The following is a 21,191-nucleotide window of genomic DNA, read 5'->3' as shown; positions in this document are numbered from 1 at the left end:
TAGCATAACATTAAATATACCTGTTCAAGCCAACAGATGCCAGAATAAATCAGGTCCCAGGGCTCTATGAATGTCTTTAGGTTAATGTCAAAGGGTAGAAATAGGACTGAATTTCCTAGGGCTGGCTTTTATGTTTCCCTGTCTCTCTTTTTTTTTTTCTCCAGCTGAAGGGCCTGTATTTTCCTCTGGCCATGATTTAAAGGAATTAACTGATGAGCAAAGCCAGGATTACCATGCGGAAGTATTTCAGACATGTGCTGAGGTGAGGTAACCAGCGTTGCAAACTTGGAAATAATCATGGCAGTTTATCTTCTAGCTTAATTGTATACATCCAGATCTCACCTTTCTCCCTGGTGGCTCATGGCATTTTACAAACACGTTGATACTCATCCTGACATCTGCGTGAGTACAGGGTCAGTAGAGCTCTCCCCATTCTATAAAATAGAGAACTAATGGCACTTAGTCACGGATCATCTTTCCTGGAGTCTCCCAGTAAGTTTGTGATAGAATGAGGAGCAGAATTAGATTTTCTGTATTCAGGCTGGTACCAAAGAAACGGCACTGAACTGGATCCCCTCTCCTCCAACTACTAGTGCCTCTCCCCTAACTTGTATTGTATTAACTTGGTATGTATTTTCTTTAAACTTATGCATGTACATATTGTCTCTCTGACAGAATGTAATCTACTTAAAGTCAGGGACATTTTCCTTTTTGTTTTTGTTTCTCCAGAGCCTAGCATAGTGCTTGCACTTAGTAAGCATTTATGAAATTCTTGTCCAGTGATTGATTAGTCGACTGAAGTCCGGAGGTATGGGTTCTAATCTTGATTCTGCCACTGATTTTCTGTGTTACCATAAACAACTCATAGACAACTCAACTGATCTGGATCTTGGTCCTTTTATCTGTATAATTCAGGGCTTAGATTTAATGATTCTGTACTTCCTCCCAGCTCTGAAAGCAAATGAGTGTAACTCTTTGCTTCTGGGAGCCATAGAGGATAACAAGGTTTGTTTTAACCAAGATATACTTTTTTTTCCAGACCAGGACTGCTAATGATGGAGAAGAGAGTATTTCTTTTTTTTTTCTTCAAGAAACTGAGGGGACAAGTGGTTTTCTTGGAGTTACATGACAAGATGGAAGCAAAGCCAGATAGAGTACTCAGCTCTTTGTAGATACTCTGCCTTTTTGTCTAGCTTTGAGGCTTTCTCAGTGTGCATGACTAATGTGGAAAACCATTGAAGGCTTTAGTAGGAAAGGAGGGGCAGGTCCTTGTTGTTGCCTTGACCTCCAAGAACTTATGTCTCTGGGACTTCTTCCTATCCTATTTAAAGTACAGTCCCCACTCGAGGGCAAGAATTAAGACTCAGAACTCCCTATGGCCTAAACTTGAAGTAATGGGGCCAATCATTGAAGCTGTGCCCAGTGGTCTCAAACTTAAATGGAAACAGATCCCTGCAGCTGAATATAGAGCTAGAAAATGACAAATTAACATTACCTATGTTGTATTATATTTTGTTAAACTTTTCTTGATTACATTTTTTTTTCTGGCAAGGCTGTGGTGTTATGTGACTTGCCCAGGGTCACATAGCTAGTAAATGTCAAGTGTCTGAGGTCACATTTGAACTCAGATCCTCCTGACTCCAGGGTTGGTACTCTATCTACTGTGCCACCTAGCTGTACCACCCAATTATATTTTAATGAGTTTGACACTTCTGCCTTGGACAGTCACCTTCTCCCCACTTGTCTCCCCCAACCTGTTTTCCCCCATCTGCTGGGGACTAGAAGTACCTGGTATTTATTCTGAGTTTGTTTGTTTACCAGATTTATATTCTATAAGCTGTTTATTTGTATTCTGTAAGCTGTTTATAATGGGGGAGTTGCTTAAAAAAATACATAACCCCCCCAAACCAACACTAAGAGAATGTTGTCTTTTATTATAAGATAGTGTTCTCTTCCCAAAGAGGAATCATGGTATATAGCGCAGGGGTTCTTACCAGTTTTTTGTCATGGATCTCTTTGACAGTCAATGAAACCTATGAACCACTTTTCAGAATAATGTTGAAATACAGTTATCAAAAAATTTTTTTAAGTTCACAGGCCTCAGGTTAAGAACTCCTGGCAGTAGATAAAGTTAAAATCAGGGTTCAAAATCTCACCTTGGGCACTAACTCTGTGACTGCTGGTCAAGTCACTTAACTCTCTCAGTCTCAGTTTTCCATTCTGCAAAATGAGGGGACTGAACTTAATGACCACTTAGCCATTGGCTCTAAATATGTGACCCCATGATGTACATGAGCTAAGATCTAAAACAGGCCTCCCAGAGAAGGGGAATAAAATCATTCACTCTCCTTCAGAGGGTTAAAGCCCACATCTCAATACACATCTTCTGACCCCTGGGTAGGCAGGTTACAGATAACTTGACAGCTTAGCAGAGAGTGCTTGCCTCACAGAAAAGATGCTGTTCATAAAGACACACCTGGACCCATTACAATAGAATGGGAGAAGGAACATATTGATTTCTTTAATACCATTTCTGAGGAAATCAAATTGTCTTGGATGAATATGTGCACCATGAACTTGTGCAAGATTTCAATTTCCAAATGTAATCAACAGGCAGATTGGAACAGAATGAGTTAGATATTTCATTGTTCAGTTCATGTGTGAGAAAATTTGATTTTTGAGAGGAAGACATAGGAGGTGTCTGAATTTGCTCAGCCTCTAACAAATATAGCAACTTTGGGACAAACAAAAATGTTGCATGAGAGTTAAGATAATTATTTACAGCACAGGGTAGGAAGAGGAACTTGAGTTAATTCAAGAATAGTTAAGTGTGGTCATTTGAAAAGCAGAGATAATGATCGATGGGGCTGTTATACACTTTGGCCCTGTATCAAAGAGGCCTGTTCTGTATTTCTGTGTTTTCTTTCTTTTTCACGTTTAAGGACTGAAATGGAGGTCCAAGTAAGAGCCTGTCCCTTTCCTTTCACAAATAAGATAAGGTGTGATTATGCCTGCCAGCCTCTAGGCTTAAGCTCTTTCTCAAATACAGCTTCTGCTTTGCTGGCACTGGGATAAAAACCTGTGTTGAAGATGGAAATAACCAAAAAAGCAGTTGACTTAAGAAGGATTATCAAGGGTATTAACCAGGCCTCTTATTTCTTCTCCCTCTGGCTGCCCAGTTTTGATTGCTTCTCCTTTCCTTTGTTTCCCTAAAGATGAGAGAGATCAGATGTGATGCTGAACAGACAGTTGCCCTAGTAGTGACTTGCTTTCTTTTGCTTTCGAAAGGACTGAAGCTCAGTATTAGGATAAATTTCTTTTATGATATATTAATTTCAATTGTTCATTTTACCACATCCAGTATTCTAGCAGCAATACTCTTGGGTCCTTCCTATCCCAGCTCTGTGACTCTATCAATAGATATCATTGTGACATTACAGCCTCATGAGTCTAGTGGGAAGAAATTAAATTAGATTATTAGAAAATGAGATACTCATTTTTAATAAATTCTAACAAATGTAGGATTTTCCATGAATAAGAAAATTGACCTTAAAAAATAAATTATTTGAGGCAATCTCTTGAAATTAGATGAAGACTGCTTTTGTGGTACAGGAAAGGCATGTTGGTTTTTCAGTCAAAACACCAGGGCTCAAACCCCACCTCTGCTAAATATCCCCTATCTGACCTTTAGGAAGATGCCTAATCTCATTGGGCCTTGATTTCCTTATCTGAAAAATGAAGAGTTTAGGCTAAATTGGTTGCCTGTGGAGTTCCTTCAGTCTCTAAATATAGGTGCCTATAATCTTTTGGATTGTCCTTTCACGGGAAAGAAGTCCAAATTTTGTTCCAAGTATTTAAATCTTAAAGTCTATAAAATAACAAATTATCCTGCAGTTTGTTAATAAATAATCCTATAATAAGAGTAACACTATCTATGATGTTGCAGAAAAATTTAAACTCTTCTTGCTCCCTGGAAACAAAACCTATTCAAAAGGAGCCAGTTAGTTAACATGGAGAGGAAACAGAGTGGCATTACATATTGATACAATAATAATAATGATGATAATAACTAACATTTATATAATGATTCTCTCCTCACAGTAACTTTGAGAAGTTCCATTATCCTCATTTTACAGGTGGAGGAACTGAGGCACAGCAGGGTGGCCCAGGGTTATACAGCAGCTAGTATGTGAGGCAAGATTTTAACTTAGGTCTTCCTGACTGCAAGTTCAGCAGTCTATCCACTACACCACATTGCTGCCATGTATATACGCATATGAGGAAATTACTCATATGAGGAAATCCAGAAACCAGAGCAGGGAAAGCATGGTGGAAAGCACTGGATAAAATTCAATTGAGGGACAAACAGACGTGATTTTGTCATCAGAGTATCCTACAAAGCACCTGGCTGAAAGAGGAAATAGACAAGGCATGCAGGAAACAGAGCACAAACCTGGTGCTGGGAAATGAGAGTAATTAATGATAGGAGACTTTCATTGCCTAAGCCTTTGATAGATCTCTCTCTGCCAAAAGTATATAATGCTAGTATAATATACTAATAGTTTCTTAACTCACCTTAATAATACTGTATTTACATTCAAAAAGTAGAAGAACCAATAAAGGGAAATTTTACTCTAAATATGATTCTCACACAAAAGGAGGAACTGGTTGCTGGGTGGTAGTGATGAGAATCTTAGTGGGAAGTCACTGTTCCATTTTAGAATCTGTTTTTTAAAAAGAAGGAGAACCCTACCCCTTCATAGAGCTAAGAAGTCTACAAATGTCCTTTGAACATATTTTCAGGCTTTTTCTTTCAGTTATGCTGCATTTTTTCTTTTTCTTTTTTTGACTATTTGTTTTATGGGGTAGCTCTGGGCAAGAAGGGATACTGGAGAAAACTGGTGATGTAGAAAAAGAACACACATCAATAAAAACTTATTTTTAAAAAAAGGGAAGGAGAAAAGTAAGGCAGAGTGTAACATGCACACTAGACTTGAGAAGCAGACTTTAGAGGATTCAGAGAAAGAAAAGGTAGGATCCTGTGAACTAAAACTCTAGAGAGGAAATCTACTTAATAGAGGTGAGAAGTTCTCAAGAATGGTATCCTGAAGACACAAAGAAAACCAGTTTTGAGAAGCAGGATAAGTGGGATAGAGAAAGAAAGCACCAAGCCTACCTTTGGGGAATTCAACTCCCTAGGCCCAGAAGAATTAAATGCCAAAATATTTAAACAACTAGCCGATATAATTGCCAGGTCCATGTCAGGGATCTCTGAAAGATCCTGCAGAATGAGAGGAGCTACCAGACTGGAGAAGGGCAAATATCTCAATTGTTTTTTTTTATTTTGGGGTTTTGGGTTTTTTTTTAGGCAATTGGGGTTGAGTGACTTGCCCAGGGTCACATAGCTAGTAAGTATCAAGTGTCTGGTCTGAAGCCGGATTTGAACTCAGGTCCTCCTGACTCCAGGGCCAGTGCTCTATCCACTGTGCCACCTAGCTGCCCCTCAGTTGTTTTTTTTTTAAAAGAAAGAAGTGGCACATGATAAGATAGTTATACTTCAATTCCTGCCAAAATTCTCAACCACATAATTCAAGGTATGATGAATAAACACCTAGAAAAGGAAAGAGCGGATTCAAAGAGCTAAAAAGCATTATCAGTTCTGGCTCATGCCAAACTGACCTCATTTCCTTTTTTGACAGGGTTAATAAACTACATCGGGTAACTGCTGTAGGTCTAGTTTACTGAAATCTTGGTGAAAGACTTGACAAAGTCTCATACCATTTTAGTGGACGAGATGGGGATATTTGGGCTGGACAGTAGTGTAGTTAGGTAGATTCAGAACTGGTTGATTAGCTGGACCTCATGGTTTGTGTCAACTTGAGAGGGGTCTCTAGTGAAGGGTCTTAGGAATCTTTGCTTTTAAACATTTTTATTAATTACTTAATAAATGGGCAGCTAGGTAGTGCAGCGGATAGAGTGCCTTGCTTAGAATCAGGAATTCAAATCTGACCTTAGACATTTACTAGCTGTGTGACCCTGGGCAAGTCACTTAACCTTGCTTGCCCCAGTTTCCTCATCTGTACGAGGAGCTAGAGAAGGGAATAGCAAACCACTCCAGTAGCTTTGCCAAGAAAACCCCCAAATGGAGTCACAGAGAGTCATAGATGACTGAAAAATGACTTAACACACATTAATTACATGGATGAAGATATAAATGGCATAGTTACAAAATTTGAAGATTCCACAAAACTAGGTAACACATTAGATGACCAAGTCAGGACAGAGTCAAAACAATCTCAACAGGCTACTTATACGTGAATTGAAATAATTGACTTCACAAGTATAAGATGGGCAGACATGGCTGGATAAGTTTGTCTGGGAAAAAAAAATCTAGGTACTTTAGTGGGCTGCAAGATCCCAATGTGAAACAACGATCAGACATGACAGCCATAAAAAGCTAATGCTATCTTGGGCTTCAGCAAGAGAAACATAACTAGGGAACTATCACCAGGGATACTGGGACTAATTCTTACTAGTTCACGAGAGCCAGTTGTTAACTTGTCATATGAGCATTTATAACCGATAACTGCTACAAGTCAGGCCTTAATTTATTGTTTTGTTGTTGAGACTTTATTTATGACTTCCCTTGTGGAATTATAGTCCCTAGTATCTTACCTCACCTTTCTCTGAACTCGTATTTATTGTTTGATTGTCTAGACTTAAGAAAGTAATAGAGAAAATGTTAATAAAGCAGACTAAACATAAAAGTCTTCTATGAGAATACACACACACACACACACATATACACACACACATACACACACACACAGAGTGAGTCAGTTGTTAAACATTTAGGAGCCCACCACTCTGATAGTCTCACTATATATTCTGTCCTGGGCAGACAACCCCTAGAATACTGTGTTTGGTAAAAAGTGCTACATATTAGGATGGATTAGGATGAAATTGGAGACCAGACCGGGATACTTAAGAACCTGAAGGTTAGACTACAAGAGGATTGCTTGAAGAAACTGGGGATATTTATCCTGAAGAAAGAAAATGTAAAGGGGACCAATAGCGGTCTTCAAGTATTTAAAGGCAGACCTGTCATGTGGAAGAGTGATTAGCATTAAGATCTGTAAGTGAATGTTGCAGGGATGCATATTTCATTTAAGGTAAAGAAAAAAATTCCATAACAATTAGAGCTATCTAAAAGTTTAATAGGCTGCCTTTAATGGGTTCTCTTTCACTGGAGATCTCCAAGCAAAGAGAGATGATCTATACTTGTTGGGTAAGTTGTAAAGAGGTTTCTTATTCAGGTACAGATGACTCAGAATCCAGATCCTCTAAGTTGGAAGAGACCTCAGAGGCCATCTATTCCAACCCATGCCTAATCTCCATTACAGCACACCCTATGAGTGGTAATCTTTTTTTTTAAGTTAATTTATTTTGATTTATCAGTAATCACTTCCATAAGCTTTTGAGTTTAAAATTTTTCTCCCCCTTCCTCCCCCCCACCCTCCCCAAAACAGTGCACAATCTCATATAGGCTATACATTTACATTCCTATTAAACATATTTTCACATTAGTGATATTGTAAGTAAGAATTAGAACCAATAGGAGGAACCACCAGAATGAGGAAACAAAACACAACAGAAGAAAAAAAAATAGCAAATAGTATGCTTTGATCTGCATTCAAATTCCATAGTTCTTTCTTTGGATGTGGATAGCATTTTCCACTACTAGGCCTTTAGAGATGTCTTAGATCCTTGTATTTTTGAGAAAGGTTAAGTCTATCAATATTAGTCATTGCACAGCATGGCTGTTCTCCTGGTTCTGCTCATTTCATGAGTGGTAATCTTTAATTTTATCTTCTAGAATTTTCCAGGAATCTAACTAAGGCAACCTCACTGGCCTAGAATTTGCAGCTTCCATTACCTTCCTTTTTTTTGAAAATCAGGACACTTGCTCTTAGTGCTACGGTACCTTTTCCATTCTCCATGGCCCAGCAATCATATCTGCTAATTCTTTCAGTAACTGAAGAGGTAGTTCATCTGGGCCAAGTGGCTTGAATCTATCAAGGGCAGCTAAGTAATCTTTTACTATCTCATTATTATCTTAGGTATCAACTTCTTATTAGCCATTTTGGTTCTGTCCCTTCCAGTCTAAAGGCCATTCTCCTTGACAGGTTAAATGGAAGCAAACTTAAAATGAAGCCCTTCTCTCCGTTGTTAATTGTCATCCTGTCCATCCTGAACTGCGCCCCTGTCCTTCTTTGATTTCCCTCTTTTGCTTAATAAAAACTCAATTTTGTCATCGTTGGCTTTCCTTGACAGCTGCTCATTTTGAGCTTTCTCCCTCTTGATGTAATTCTTTAAGTACCATACCATACTTCTGAATTCATCCTGTTAACTATCCTCATTTGCATATTCTATCCATATCTTTTTTAAAAATCCAAGTTGGTTGGTGAATTCTCTGTCACTTTCAGGCAACTCCTATTTTTCCTTTTCATCAGAATTGTTTCCCTGTATGTCTTCATAATTTCCCTCTTGAGAGTTTCCCTTCCTGCACTGACTTCCCCTGTAGAGTTCTAGTCCGTAGTACCCTACCTCTCCTTCCTCTGAACTCTTAGAAATCTGCTCTCTTAAAATCTGTGGTATATGTGAGGCTAATGGCTTTATTTCCTCTCCTTCTGAACTGTACACTCTAGGATGGAGTGGTCACTTCCTAAACAGACAGTTTCGTTTCCTGCTGGTAAGAGTCATATCCAGAATGAACTTCTCCCTTTTCGGTTTTTCAACTTTCAAGGGATATATTTATCAATAAGGTAATGCAAGAAATGTAAGTGAGATTCTGGGCTTATGCTTCTGCCTTTAGCAGGTCATATATTCTAGCTATATATTCCTTTTGGGGTCCTAGGGACATCTCTGAGGAGGAATGGGCTCCTTTCCAATGTTCTCATCTCATGCACCCTTTCTAGTGTGTTGTCCCCGATGTCAATCACCAGCAATTACTGCCCCAGTATCGTTTGTCAGTGCCAGTTAACATCTCTTCAATGTCATCAAACAAGCCCCAGTATCATTTTGAGCAGTGTACCATCAATTAGCTTTTTTGAAAGGATATTTACTGAAAAGATATAACAGGAACAGAAGTATAAACTCATCCTCCCAGAATCAGAAGGCATGTTCTTTCCTCTATCAACTCAGTCTGCAGGGAGAATGAGCACAGAGTTAAAAGTATTCACCCCACCAATTTCACTTCCAAATTCAACATAGGATCTCAGGCTACCAAGTTGATCGACTCCTGGGTTGGGTTAGGTCAGTAGGTAGGTCAAGGAGGTGACTTCCAGGATTATGTTGGTTTACTGAGTTTCTAAGAGTTGTTAATATCAGCTAATTTCTGAATGAAAGTGAAATTGATTCCTTTGCTCCTTCAGGTCATGATGCTAATCCAGAAACATCCTGTCCCCATCATTGCCAAAGTGAATGGTTTAGCCACTGCTGCAGGTTGTCAGCTGGTTGCAAGTTGTGACATTGCCCTGGCAAGTGAAAAATCTCATTTTGCAACTCCTGGTGTGAACATTGGACTTTTTTGCTCCACTCCAGCAGTTGCCCTGGGAAGATCAGTTCCTAAAAAGGTAAATCAGTCTCTTTGAGTTTTTTCCACCTTTAGTGACCTTGGTAGATTACTTCAGGATTCACTTGACCATAGCCTCAGAAAATTGCTGATATTTGAGTGATTTTGCCCACGGCATGGCAGGATTGGACATTATGTGGGAACATGGACTTTTTTGGAAAGTAACCAAGAAGTAGAGAATGTCCAGCTGCTTCCTCCTTGACATCCTCTTGTGCTGCTATGTAACAGGGTAAATTTGTGAAAAGTCACATGTATGCCAGTAAATTTGAAGATTTTTTTCCTATTGAGGGGAGGAACTTTTATTTGAAATAACAGGTCTTACTTTCATAGAACTTAATATCTACCTATCAAATATAGTAGAACCCCAGCACAGTGCTGGTGTTTGGGGACAGGATTAGTACTCACGTTTGATTAGACTCATTATCGTGTGTAGTTTTATCTCTGGGAACTTGATTTGACTCATGGTAGGACAACTCTATAAAACAAGAAGCCATGTCATAAAAGGGTTCCATCACAACAGGAATGATAACGAACTTCATCTTTGATTGCCTTTCTCCCTCAAACCATGAATGCCTCCCAAAACTTTCTTAAGAGAAAGTTCTTCCATTTCCTCTGTTTGAGCTTTGTGGTTTTATCATCATTAAGTTGTATTTATTGAGCATCCTTTCATAAGTTTCCGAAGCAGATGATAACCACCCTCCGGGGAGCGCTGGAATGATCTGGGGGGCAGTAGTAGCCTTGGGTGCAATTGGGGGGCATTGAATAAAAATAAGGAGGTAATGGAAGCATAAGGAGAGAAAATTAGAAAATTTTGAAAACCCATTCATACATGTTTCATTAGTTCTGTTATAAAGTTGTAGTGATTACGTTATTTTCCAAATAAACACAAAAAATGCAAGTTATAACCCATCAGTGGCCAAGTCTGCCAACAGGTCTTAACAACCAAGTATTGGCAGGTGAGCATGCCATGCCATTGTTGGGAAGTCCAGCATGCATTGGCAGGAATATATGGATGTAATGACTTGTGTACAATACAGTACTATATGGTTGCATAATGCAACATTGCGTCATCAAAATTTCAGTGCAGGTAAAAAAACCCACAAATTTACAATAAATTATTAAATTTAAGATGCATCATTTCAAAACAAATTTTTATGATACAAATTGAAAAAAAACAGTTAAAAGGTTAAAGAAAGATTTCCAGGAGAGTATTGAGTAATTTTTTTTTAAAGGGGGCGGTTGGCCAAGTAAGTTTGGAAACCTCTGGTTTAGATGCATGGTCCTGTACCAAGATATTATATCACTATATTAAGGAATTTTCCTACTGGCTCTTCACTGTATGCTCAAAGCCTATAAACTGCAGAAGTCCTTAACCTAAGCTCTTTGAACTTGTTCTGGGGGCCGAGGGAAAAGAGAAGTATAGGTGTGGGTGTGTAGATAGACAGATGATAGAGAGACAGATGGACAGATACTATATTTAAATACAATTAGTTTCCTTTGCAATGCTGTGTATTTTATTTTATTCATTTAAAAACATTGTTTTGAGAAGGGGTCCACAGGCCCCACCAGAATGACCATGACACACAAAAAGGCTAAGAACCCCTGCTGTTAAGTAAGAGAAGGTGTCGCATCTAATAACTTTGAGGGAAAATCGACTACCTAGAATATATTAAAAAGTTCCACATGTGCCTGGGGCACAGAAAAAATGAGACCCAAGGGAAATCAAGCCAGCCAGACCGAGTAACTTTGTAAGGCCTTTCTTTTACATTGTCTCTTCTTGAGCTTCATTAGGAGTGTAAGTTTGTGGGAGAACCTGGATATAAGCACACATACTTGTGGAGATGTGGCTGCAAGTGGACAATGACAGTACTGCTGTTGTGCCAGAAATGATGATGTAATGGTGATCCATTATAAAGATTCGTAGAATTTGAGAGTTGGAATGAATAGAGCTAGTGAGAATTCAGCAGTTTGATAAAAACAGGTTCAAACTTTCTAAAAAAATCTTTAGAATGGAAGTTCCTTGAGATCAGGGACTATTTTAACTTTGTCTTAGTATCTCCTTTGGGCCTTATACTTAATTGGTACTTAATGAATGTGTACCGAATGAATTCTATCTGCAAGAATAAATTAGATGTATTGCACTTTGTACATTTACGTTGACATAAAGCATACATTAAAATGCATTAGAAGTTGATCATAAAATAGTGCTCATTATTTAGAGTAGGGGATCAAATCATGACTCCTACATACAATAAAAGGCAGATATAATACAATCCATTTAGGAGAAGGGTGTTAGCCCTTTGTCCCTGGCATTTGAAAGCAGTACCAAGGTCATTCACTTTAAATCCTTAATAAAACACCACCCACAATTTTTATAATTTTGTTCCATTCTTTCCCTATGCTAAAATTTGAAATCAAAACATCTTTTAGTTAAAGATCTGTTAGACACTTGAACACTGCTTTATCTTTGTTAACTTATAAATTGTTTCTTGAAAAGGAAAAAAAAACAAATAAGGAGAAAAAAACCTCAATGTGAAAAAATAGAATAGGCTTCTCATTCCAAAGAAGCCAGCAGATCTGAAGCTTTAAGCAACAATAACAAACCCACCCACATCCACTCTGTGTTATTGTGAAATGAGACCGTGGGATGAAAGGGATACTATAGAAACCACAGTGGCTTACCTTCAAAGTAGTGACCTTATCCAGCTGTTGTTGCTTAAAACAGAATTTGGGACATGGGTAATGTTTGTATTGCCTTTCTCAAATTTCTATCTGTATCAGTACTGGTTGGACTCCCTCTAGGCACCCATGCTATTTGGGTTATTAGCTACAGTATTTTTTATGTTTTTTAATTTAGGGAACCAGTCTTTTCTAATCAACAGTCTAGACCAGTGGTGTCAAATGCAAAATAGGAACAGGTCCTTGGGGGCTTCATATTGACTTGGAAAACCACAAATTAGCATTATCTATGTTTTATTGTATTTTTTTATGTTAAATATTTCCCAATTACATTTTAATCTGGTTCAGGCCATACTCAGAAGTGTTGTAGACCATATCCAGCCTGAGCTGTGAGTTTGACACCTCTGATCTAGACAGTTTAAAGGGAAGGTAAAGTGACTTCATTGAACATTTTATTTAATTCTGTATTGCTTTCTCATCCACCAGGAATAGGAAGCTTAACTCACAATGATGGGTTAATACTAAAGAGCCAAAGTGAAGGTACTGATTAAAGGAAACACAGTAAAAGCCTTCCTCCACCCCCTCTTAATCCTACTGCCTTGCCTCTGTTATTTCCTGTTTATCCTGGATATAATTTGCTTGGTATGTATTTGTTGCATGTTGTCTCCTCCATTAGATTGTGAGCTTCTTGAGGACAGGGACTGTCTTTTGCCTCTTAGCACAGCGCTTAGCACATAGTAGGCACTTAATAAATGTTTATTGATCAATTGATTGAAACATAAAGAATGTTAGAATATAAGGTCTTTCCCCTTAACTCTGAATTGTCTGTCAACTGGACCCATTTCCCATTTCCCAGTAATAATTGGGTCCATTTATTCAGAAAAGTAGATCCACAAACAAATTAAGACCTGATCAGAAAACATCTCTCAGTGTTCATAGCTTGGTGGAACAGACATTCTTCAGGGCATACTTAACTACATCTAAACTTCACTAGAAAGTAAGCTGCTGCCACCTTCCTGCCGTTCAGCACAATATATGTAAGTCGCCAGTGCCCTCTACTGCCCAGAAAGGCAAACCCAATCAGCAACACAGCAGAGAGCAGGACCAGGATACAGTTTAAATGCCGGAAGCTTGGACAGATGACGTTCAAGTTCAAGTTCAGACTGACCCTTCCTGGTGATACTGGAAAGTGTTTTTCTTATTCATTATTTTGCTCAGTAATTCATCTTTATAGCCTTCCTGAGAAAGTGACTGTGACTGCTCTCAATTGCAACCCACACAAAAATAGGGGTGAGTCACTTGCAGTTAAAAAAGGCTTTTGTTCAAGGAATTAGAGAAAGCCCTTTGGGTCTCAGCTTCAGAACCAATCCCTGCTTGGACCTAAGTTGGCAGCAGAGAGAACTAATGGGAAAATTGCAGAATTTCCTTTCCCAAGCCATTCATTGACCAGGGATAAAAGTTATTTTCTTCCATCTGTCTAAACTTTTTGTCTGTAAGGCCTGTTTCTCCAATGTCGTCTAGTATTTTTTAAAAATAATAACCAACATCTATATAGTGCTTTAATCTTGCAATTTGATCTCATTATCTCATTCGATCCTCACATCTACCCTGTTATGTAGGTGCTATTTTTATCTCCATTTCACAGGTAAGGAAACTGAGGATAAGAGAATAAGTAACTTGCCCTAGGTCACATAGCCAATAAGTGTCTGAGGCCAGATTAGAATTTAGTTCTTCCTGATTCCAAGTCTGGCATTCTTATCACTACAGCACCCAGCTGCCACTATCGTCTAATTAAGAAAAAAAAAAACCTTAAACCTTCAAAGTTGGCAGAATCAAATTTTTTAGGTCCAGTCCTTTGATTTCATTTTAGTCATTTTCCAGTAGTGTGCCTATTCTTCATGACCTCATTTGGAGTTTTCTTGGCAAAGATCCTGGAGTAGTTTGCCATTTTCTTCTCCAGCTCATTTTACACATGAGGAAACTAAGGTTAAGTGACCTGCCCAGGGTCACACAGCTGGTAAGTGTCTGAGGAAGATGTCTTCCTCATAATAATTGTTGGAGGGGATATGGATAGTTGAGACACCAATGCAATGTTGGTGGAGTTGTGAACTGATTCAACCATTATATAGAGCAACTTGGAACTACACCCAAATATTTATTGCAGTTCTTTTCTGGTAGCAAAGAATTAGAAATTGAGGAGATGCCCAACAGTTGAGGAATGGCTGAATAATTTGTGGCATATAATTGGGATGGAATACTGTTGTTGCTATAAGAAATGAAGAGCTAGATGCTCTCAGAAAAAACCTGTAAAGACATGCATGAACTGATGCAAAATGAAATAAAGAACCAGGAGAGCATTGAACACAGTAATAGCAATATTGTAAGATGATCAACTGTGAATGACTTAGCTATTCTCAGCAATACAGTGAGCCAGGACAACACTGAAGGACTTATAAAAAATGCTATCCATCCCCAGAGAAAGAACTGATGAAGTCTGAATACAGATTGAAGCATACTTTTTTTTAATTTTATTTTTCTTGGGGTTTTATTTTGGTCTATGTTTTCTTTTACAACATGACTAATATGGAAGTATTGACTACACATATATAACCTATATCAAATTGTTAGCCTTCTCAATGAGGGGGATGAGGAGGGAGGGAGAGAATTTGGAACTCAGTTTTAAAAATGAATGTTGAAAATTGTTTTACATGTAATTGGGGGAAAATAAAATACTAAATTGAAAAAAGAATTAAAAAAAAAAGAAGATATATTCCTGACTCTAGGTCTGGCACTCTGTCCACTGTTTCACCTAGCTGCCCTTGATTTCATTAGTGCAAAGAAATTTCAGGGAGGAAGCTCCCTATTCAAATGCATGCTGGTTACTGTTTCTGTAATATGCAGTCTTAGAGAGTAGTTTGGGGTCTTGGGAGAGAAGGAAACATGCATTTATTAAGTACTATTTTGTGCCAGGCACTGTGTTAAGCACATATAAATATTATCTCATTTGATCCATACAAGAACCCTGGGAAATAGGTACTATTATTATCTCCACTTTATAGTTGAGGAAACTGAGGCAGACAGAGGTTAAGTGACTTGCCCAGGGTCAGGGTCACACAGCTCATAAGTATCTGAGGTCACATTTGAATTCACATCTATCTTGACTCCAGGCCAAGCACTCTATATATATATACTGTACTGCCTAGCAACCTGTAGCTACAATGACCTTCATAAGGCACAGGCATAATCACATCACTCCTCCATTCAAAAACCTTCTGTGGCTTCCTGTCATCTCCAAGCTAAGGGATTTGCCCAGAGTCACATAGCCAGTGTGTCAGAGGAGAGATTTGAACCCAAGTATTCTTGGCTCCAGGGCCAGCTCTCTGTCCACTCTGCCACACTGTCTCTCATACTATTAGTGTGCCAGGGTCATTCTCAATTGCTCAGATGGATCAGATCTCATCACTTAAGAAGGTCCCTTCACTGATGCAGAGTGCAATCCATCCATGGCTTCCTAACCTGTGGGAATATTTTTCATGTCTTAATGTAAGTTTACCTCAGGGGTCTACCCAACATGCTGGAAGCCTTCCTTACTTCCAGCATGAAGGGAATCCCAATGGAACACTTGGTCATTTCTTGTCCTCATGTGAGTAGCCCATCTTCTCTTCCTATCCTGAACTCCCTTGTTGAAATCTTTTATTCCTGCTCTTCTTCAGACTTCCTTGTTGGTTATATACTATAACCTTCCTATCATGAGCTTTTTCACTGCCCTTTGAGTGCTCATTTTGAATTCTTCAGAGACTGGTATATTCCATGTCCTATTGTCACATAGCAACATCATCACAAGATGGACCTTTACATTAATACAACTGCATAGTTTCTTGAAGATAACTGAACTACTCTTGGACCCAGCTAGTGCTGGAAGATCAAGTGAAATAATACTTTTAAAGTACTTAGAATAGCATCTGGCACATAGTAGGTTCTTAATAAATGTTTACTCTTTTCCCTTTCCACTACTGCTACCACCTTCCCTCTGTTGATTATCTCTAATTTATCCTGTATCTTGTTGTTTGCATGTTGTTTCCCACAACAGATTGGGAGCTCCTTGAGAGAAGGGACTGACTTTTAGCCCCTCATAATATCCTCAGCACTTATCACAGTGCTTATCACAGCACTTGGTGAATGCTTGTTGGCTGGCTATCTGTACCACCTGTCCCAGATATATGTGTAGATAGACAGATAAATAGATAGCTAGATACACACACATGTATGTATACATATACATATACATATACATATACATATACATATACATATACATATACATATACATACATATACATATACATATACATATACTGATGACAAGCTATATACATTGTCCCTCCAAGCATATGATGTAATCTGGACAAAAGGCATTCTTTATCCATTTGTTTTTTTTCTGTGGGGATGGTTAGGCCAAACTCCTTTAGTATCTCCCCATCTGTGCTCTTGATATCTTATATATAAATCCTTTGACACCCCTATAATCGTGCTGCCTCCTGTAAGGATCTCCTCTGTATGTCCTTGGTCCAGTGTGGCCGATTTTTCTTCTGTTTATTCTCTTTAGTGCAGTTTCTACCCTCTCTATAAGCACATTTGGGACTGTGATGTTAGGGTCCAAGGGTGGTGGTTCTTCTGTTCTTGATAGAGAAAAGTCTTTTATAATGAGTTTTACAAAAGCTTTTCCATTTTTCTTCTGTTGTCCTCCTGCCATTTTCATCGTTAAATGCCCTTGGGATGACTTTGCTTAGTTAGATCCTCTTGCCAAGCTTTCTTTAAACTTGTTTTACTGTCCACTGTTTTTCTCAGCTTTGGGAGACAATACCATTCATAATCATCCATCATTCTTCTTCATAAGATTTTACAAACAAGTTTATATTCTAACCCGGTGTTGCCTTTGGCAGTCATCCCTCTCTATCTGGCAAGTAAGTACAATGTTTTATTACTAAGGCACTTTCTGGGAAGAAAGTATCCTTGTTTGTGCTAATTAATATACGTTGGTTAAACTTCTGGATAAAATTATTGTAATCAGTGTCAGGGTCATTTCTATTGTCCATTTCCCATTTTTGATTGCCTTGTTTAAATGGTAGACGTAAACTTATGGGTTAAACAGAAACCTCACTCTTTTTTATATCATAAACACTGTCTTCAATAAAAGAATTGGGAGGCACTAGATATGACAAGCACTGAATAACAGTCTGAAAAATGAAATAGTTTTCCCTGAGTCCACTAGCTCTGTACAGTACAGTTATCAGAGCTAACATCAGAGTTAGTAAAAGAAAAAAAAAGAAAGAATAGCAAGACAAAAATATGGCCAACATCATAAGAAAAGGGACATATACCATCCTACCTGTATCTGAAGTATATTAGCCTCCAAACTATAACTGTCTTGCTCATAGATTCCACCAAAATTGGTATTATCTGGCTTTCTTCTTGAGGTGGACACACCATACACCAGAAAGCACAAAACAATGAAGGGTTCCCCCTCCCCCAGTGCATAACAGCACACAGGCCTGGTCTTAGAATGTACTCTATTTTTATATTTTTAAAATTCTGGACTTTAACAAACATGCACAAAAAACAAAACAAAACACAGTGGCCATATTCCAAAATGCATGTCTTTCTGTCAGACTTTTTTGGGGGGGGGAGGGGTTTGGATTAGGCAATGAGGTTAAGTGACTTGCCCAAGGTCACACAGCTAGTGTTACGTGTCTGAAGCTGTCTTTGAACTCAGGTCTTCCTGAATCCAGGGCTAGTGCTATAGCCACTATACCACCTAGCTGCCTCAAAAATGCATCTCTTTTCTAAACCTCAATTCCATCACTTCTTTGTCAGAAGGTAGACGTAAACTTATGGGTTAAACAGAAACCTCACTCTTTTTTATATCATAAACACTGTCTTCAATAAAAGAATTGGGAGGCACTAGATATGACAAGCACTGAATAACAGTCTGAAAAATGAAATAGTTTTCCCTGAGTCCACTAGCTCTGTACAGTACAGTTATCAGAGCTAACATCAGAGTTAGTAAAAGAAAAAAAAAGAAAGAATAGCAAGACAAAAATATGGCCAACATCATAAGAAAAGGGACATATACCATCCTACCTGTATCTGAAGTATATTAGCCTCCAAACTATAACTGTCTTGCTCATAGATTCCACCAAAATTGGTATTATCTGGCTTTCTTCTTGAGGTGGACACACCATACACCAGAAAGCACAAAACAATGAAGGGTTCCCCCTCCCCCAGTGCATAACAGCACACAGGCCTGGTCTTAGAATGTACTCTATTTTTATATTTTTAAAATTCTGGACTTTAACAAACATGCACAAAAAACAAAACAAAACACAGTGGCCATATTCCAAAATGCATGTCTTTCTGTCAGACTTTTTTGGGGGGGGGAGGGGTTTGGATTAGGCAATGAGGTTAAGTGACTTGCCCAAGGTCACACAGCTAGTGTTACGTGTCTGAAGCTGTCTTTGAACTCAGGTCTTCCTGAATCCAGGGCTAGTGCTATAGCCACTATACCACCTAGCTGCCTCAAAAATGCATCTCTTTTCTAAACCTCAATTCCATCACTTCTTTGTCAGAAGGTAGACAAAAATGCTTCCTCTTGAGACATGATTGGTCATTGCACTGATCAGTTCTTGAGTCTTTCAAAGTTGTGTTTCTTTATTGTGTTGTTGTCCTTGTATAAACTAGTCTCTTGTTTCTACCCACTTCGCTCTGTATCAGTACATATTACCCAGGATTCTCTGAAATTGTTTCTTTTGTCATTTCTCATGGTACAATAATATTCCATGACATCCAATAAATCTAATCCAATCTAACAAACATTTATTAAGCACCTATTATGTGCCAGAAACTGGGCTAAGCACTGGGGATGCAATTATTAAAAAAAAATAGTCTGTATCCTCAAGAAGCTTACAACCTAATGGGGGGAGGCAACACACAGAAGGAGGCAGGCAAGGGTGGGGCAAAAGACCAGTAATACCTTGTTCAGTGGAGTTGAAACCTAACTGAGCAGCAGATGCAGAATAGCATAAACTGAAAAGTCCATTTTCTGCCCTCTATAAAGGAAGACATTGGGAGGAGTTTGGTGCTCCACCCTCCAGCCCTCCAATCTGAGGGAAGAAGAGGCTGAGGAGGTATCAGTCAAGGCTTAAGTTAGCAGCATGCTGATGAGATTAGCCGTGATGAGTTTAACTTGGGTGGGGCATCTTGTTCTTTGGAGTAGAAAACAAGCCTGCAGCAGATCCTGAATAGAGTAAAGCTTACATTCAGATACAAAAAATTGTTTGGCCATTCCATAATTGATAGGGTAAGATTCCAGCACTTTGAGGTTTCTTTCCCTCCTTTTGGGATCAGGAAGTTTGTTCTGCTTTCAAAATAAAAATTTTCCCTCCTCGGTATTTTCCTATAGCTGCTTATTTTCTTATTGAGTTTATAACAAACTCTATGTGTGTATGTGTATTCAACTCTCCTTCCAGTTCATATAAAGTAAGGTTCATCTAATGCCTGCTCCTCCTATCCCTTTCTCCATGTTTATGTACTCTTTCTTATGTACCCCAGTTATAAAAATGGCAAGTTCTACCTCTTTCTTCCTCCTTTCTATACTATTGTATTCTTTTTACCCTCCTTTCTCTTTTCCCTTCTAAAACCTACAGAACAGAACCAATCCACTCCCTAGGTCTTCTATTTTTCTTATTTAACTTCCTCAATACTTTTTGAAGACATTATGGTTCTGGGGCAGCTAGGTAGTACAGTGGATAAGGTACCCATCCTGGAGTCAGGAAGATTCATCTTTCTGAGTTCAAATCTGGCCTCAGACACTTATTAGCTGGGTGACTTTGGGCAAGTCACTTAACCCTATTTGCCTCAATTTCCTCATTTGCAAAATGAAGGAAATTGCAAACCCTCCAGGATCTTTGCCAAGAAAACCCCAAATGTGGTCAGACACAGCTAAACAGCAACAAACTTCTGAAGGGACATGTGATTCTTCTCTCCCTATTAGAGTGTTAGCTCTAACATTATTCAGCCATTTTCAATTGCTCAAATAAATTTACCTCTCTAGATTTTTTCTTAGCCCTTGTGTTTGCATTTTAAAGTTCCTCTGATCTTTTCATGAGAAATACTTGAAAGTTCTCTATTCCACTGAAGATCCATTTTTTTTCCATGTAAGATTATATTTAGCTTTCCAGGTTTATTATTTATTTATTTATTATTTATTTCCAGGTTATTCATGGTTGTAAATCTTTATCTGTTGTCTTTTATAATATTGTATCCCAAGATCTCTTCTTGATTGTAATAGAAGCTTCCAGATCTTAGGTGATTCTGACTATGGTTCCTTGGTACTTGAACTCCTTTCTGAATGCTTTCGTTATTTTTTTCTTCGAAATAGAAGCTCTGGATTTTGGCTATGACATTCCTAGGGCTTTCCTTATTTAAGTTTCCCTTCCCTTTCTCCTCCCAGAGAGAGTCATCCTTTGTAAGTGGTGTTGTTGTCTAGGAAAAAAGGAGGGAAAAAAATCAGCAAAACTCATCATACATAGGAAAAATCTGACAGTATATGCAATGTTCCACACCTGTGGACCTCACACAACCCTACAAATGCTACAAGTGACCTATGCAATCTTAATTCACTCACTCATCTCTCCATCCTTAGTTGCTGGACTCAGGTTTTGTGCCAGAGCTAGCCACGGCCTTACTCCCTGCCATGCTTTTGAGTAGGGTGGTTAGTCTTGGTCAGTGTTTTCCTTAAGTCCTCTGTGTTTCTCTGCTCTCTTCTACCTCCCAAGGTTAAGTACTCCTAGATTTTTCAGGTTCAGAAAAATGAATGTTT

The 21,191-nt window shown here is 38.5% G+C and overlaps 1 protein-coding gene across 1 annotated transcript in view; it reads left to right on the top strand.

Annotated features, from left to right (window-relative positions):
* ECHDC3 (enoyl-CoA hydratase domain containing 3) overlaps positions 1 to 21,191 on the top strand; it is a 46,221-nt gene that overhangs the window by 8,977 nt on the left and 16,053 nt on the right. The window contains exons 3-4 of the mRNA XM_020999683.2: positions 165 to 262; positions 9,435 to 9,635. Of these exons, the coding sequence (XP_020855342.1) occupies positions 165 to 262; positions 9,435 to 9,635 (299 nt within the window). The remainder of the gene's footprint in view (positions 1 to 164; positions 263 to 9,434; positions 9,636 to 21,191) is intronic.

Source organism: Phascolarctos cinereus, unplaced genomic scaffold (genome assembly GCF_003287225.1).
Source record: "Phascolarctos cinereus isolate Bilbo 61053 unplaced genomic scaffold, phaCin_HiC Scaffold_1;HRSCAF=81, whole genome shotgun sequence".
Classification (NCBI taxonomy): domain Eukaryota; kingdom Metazoa; phylum Chordata; class Mammalia; order Diprotodontia; family Phascolarctidae; genus Phascolarctos; species Phascolarctos cinereus.
This window is presented reverse-complemented; position numbering and strand designations above follow the sequence as displayed.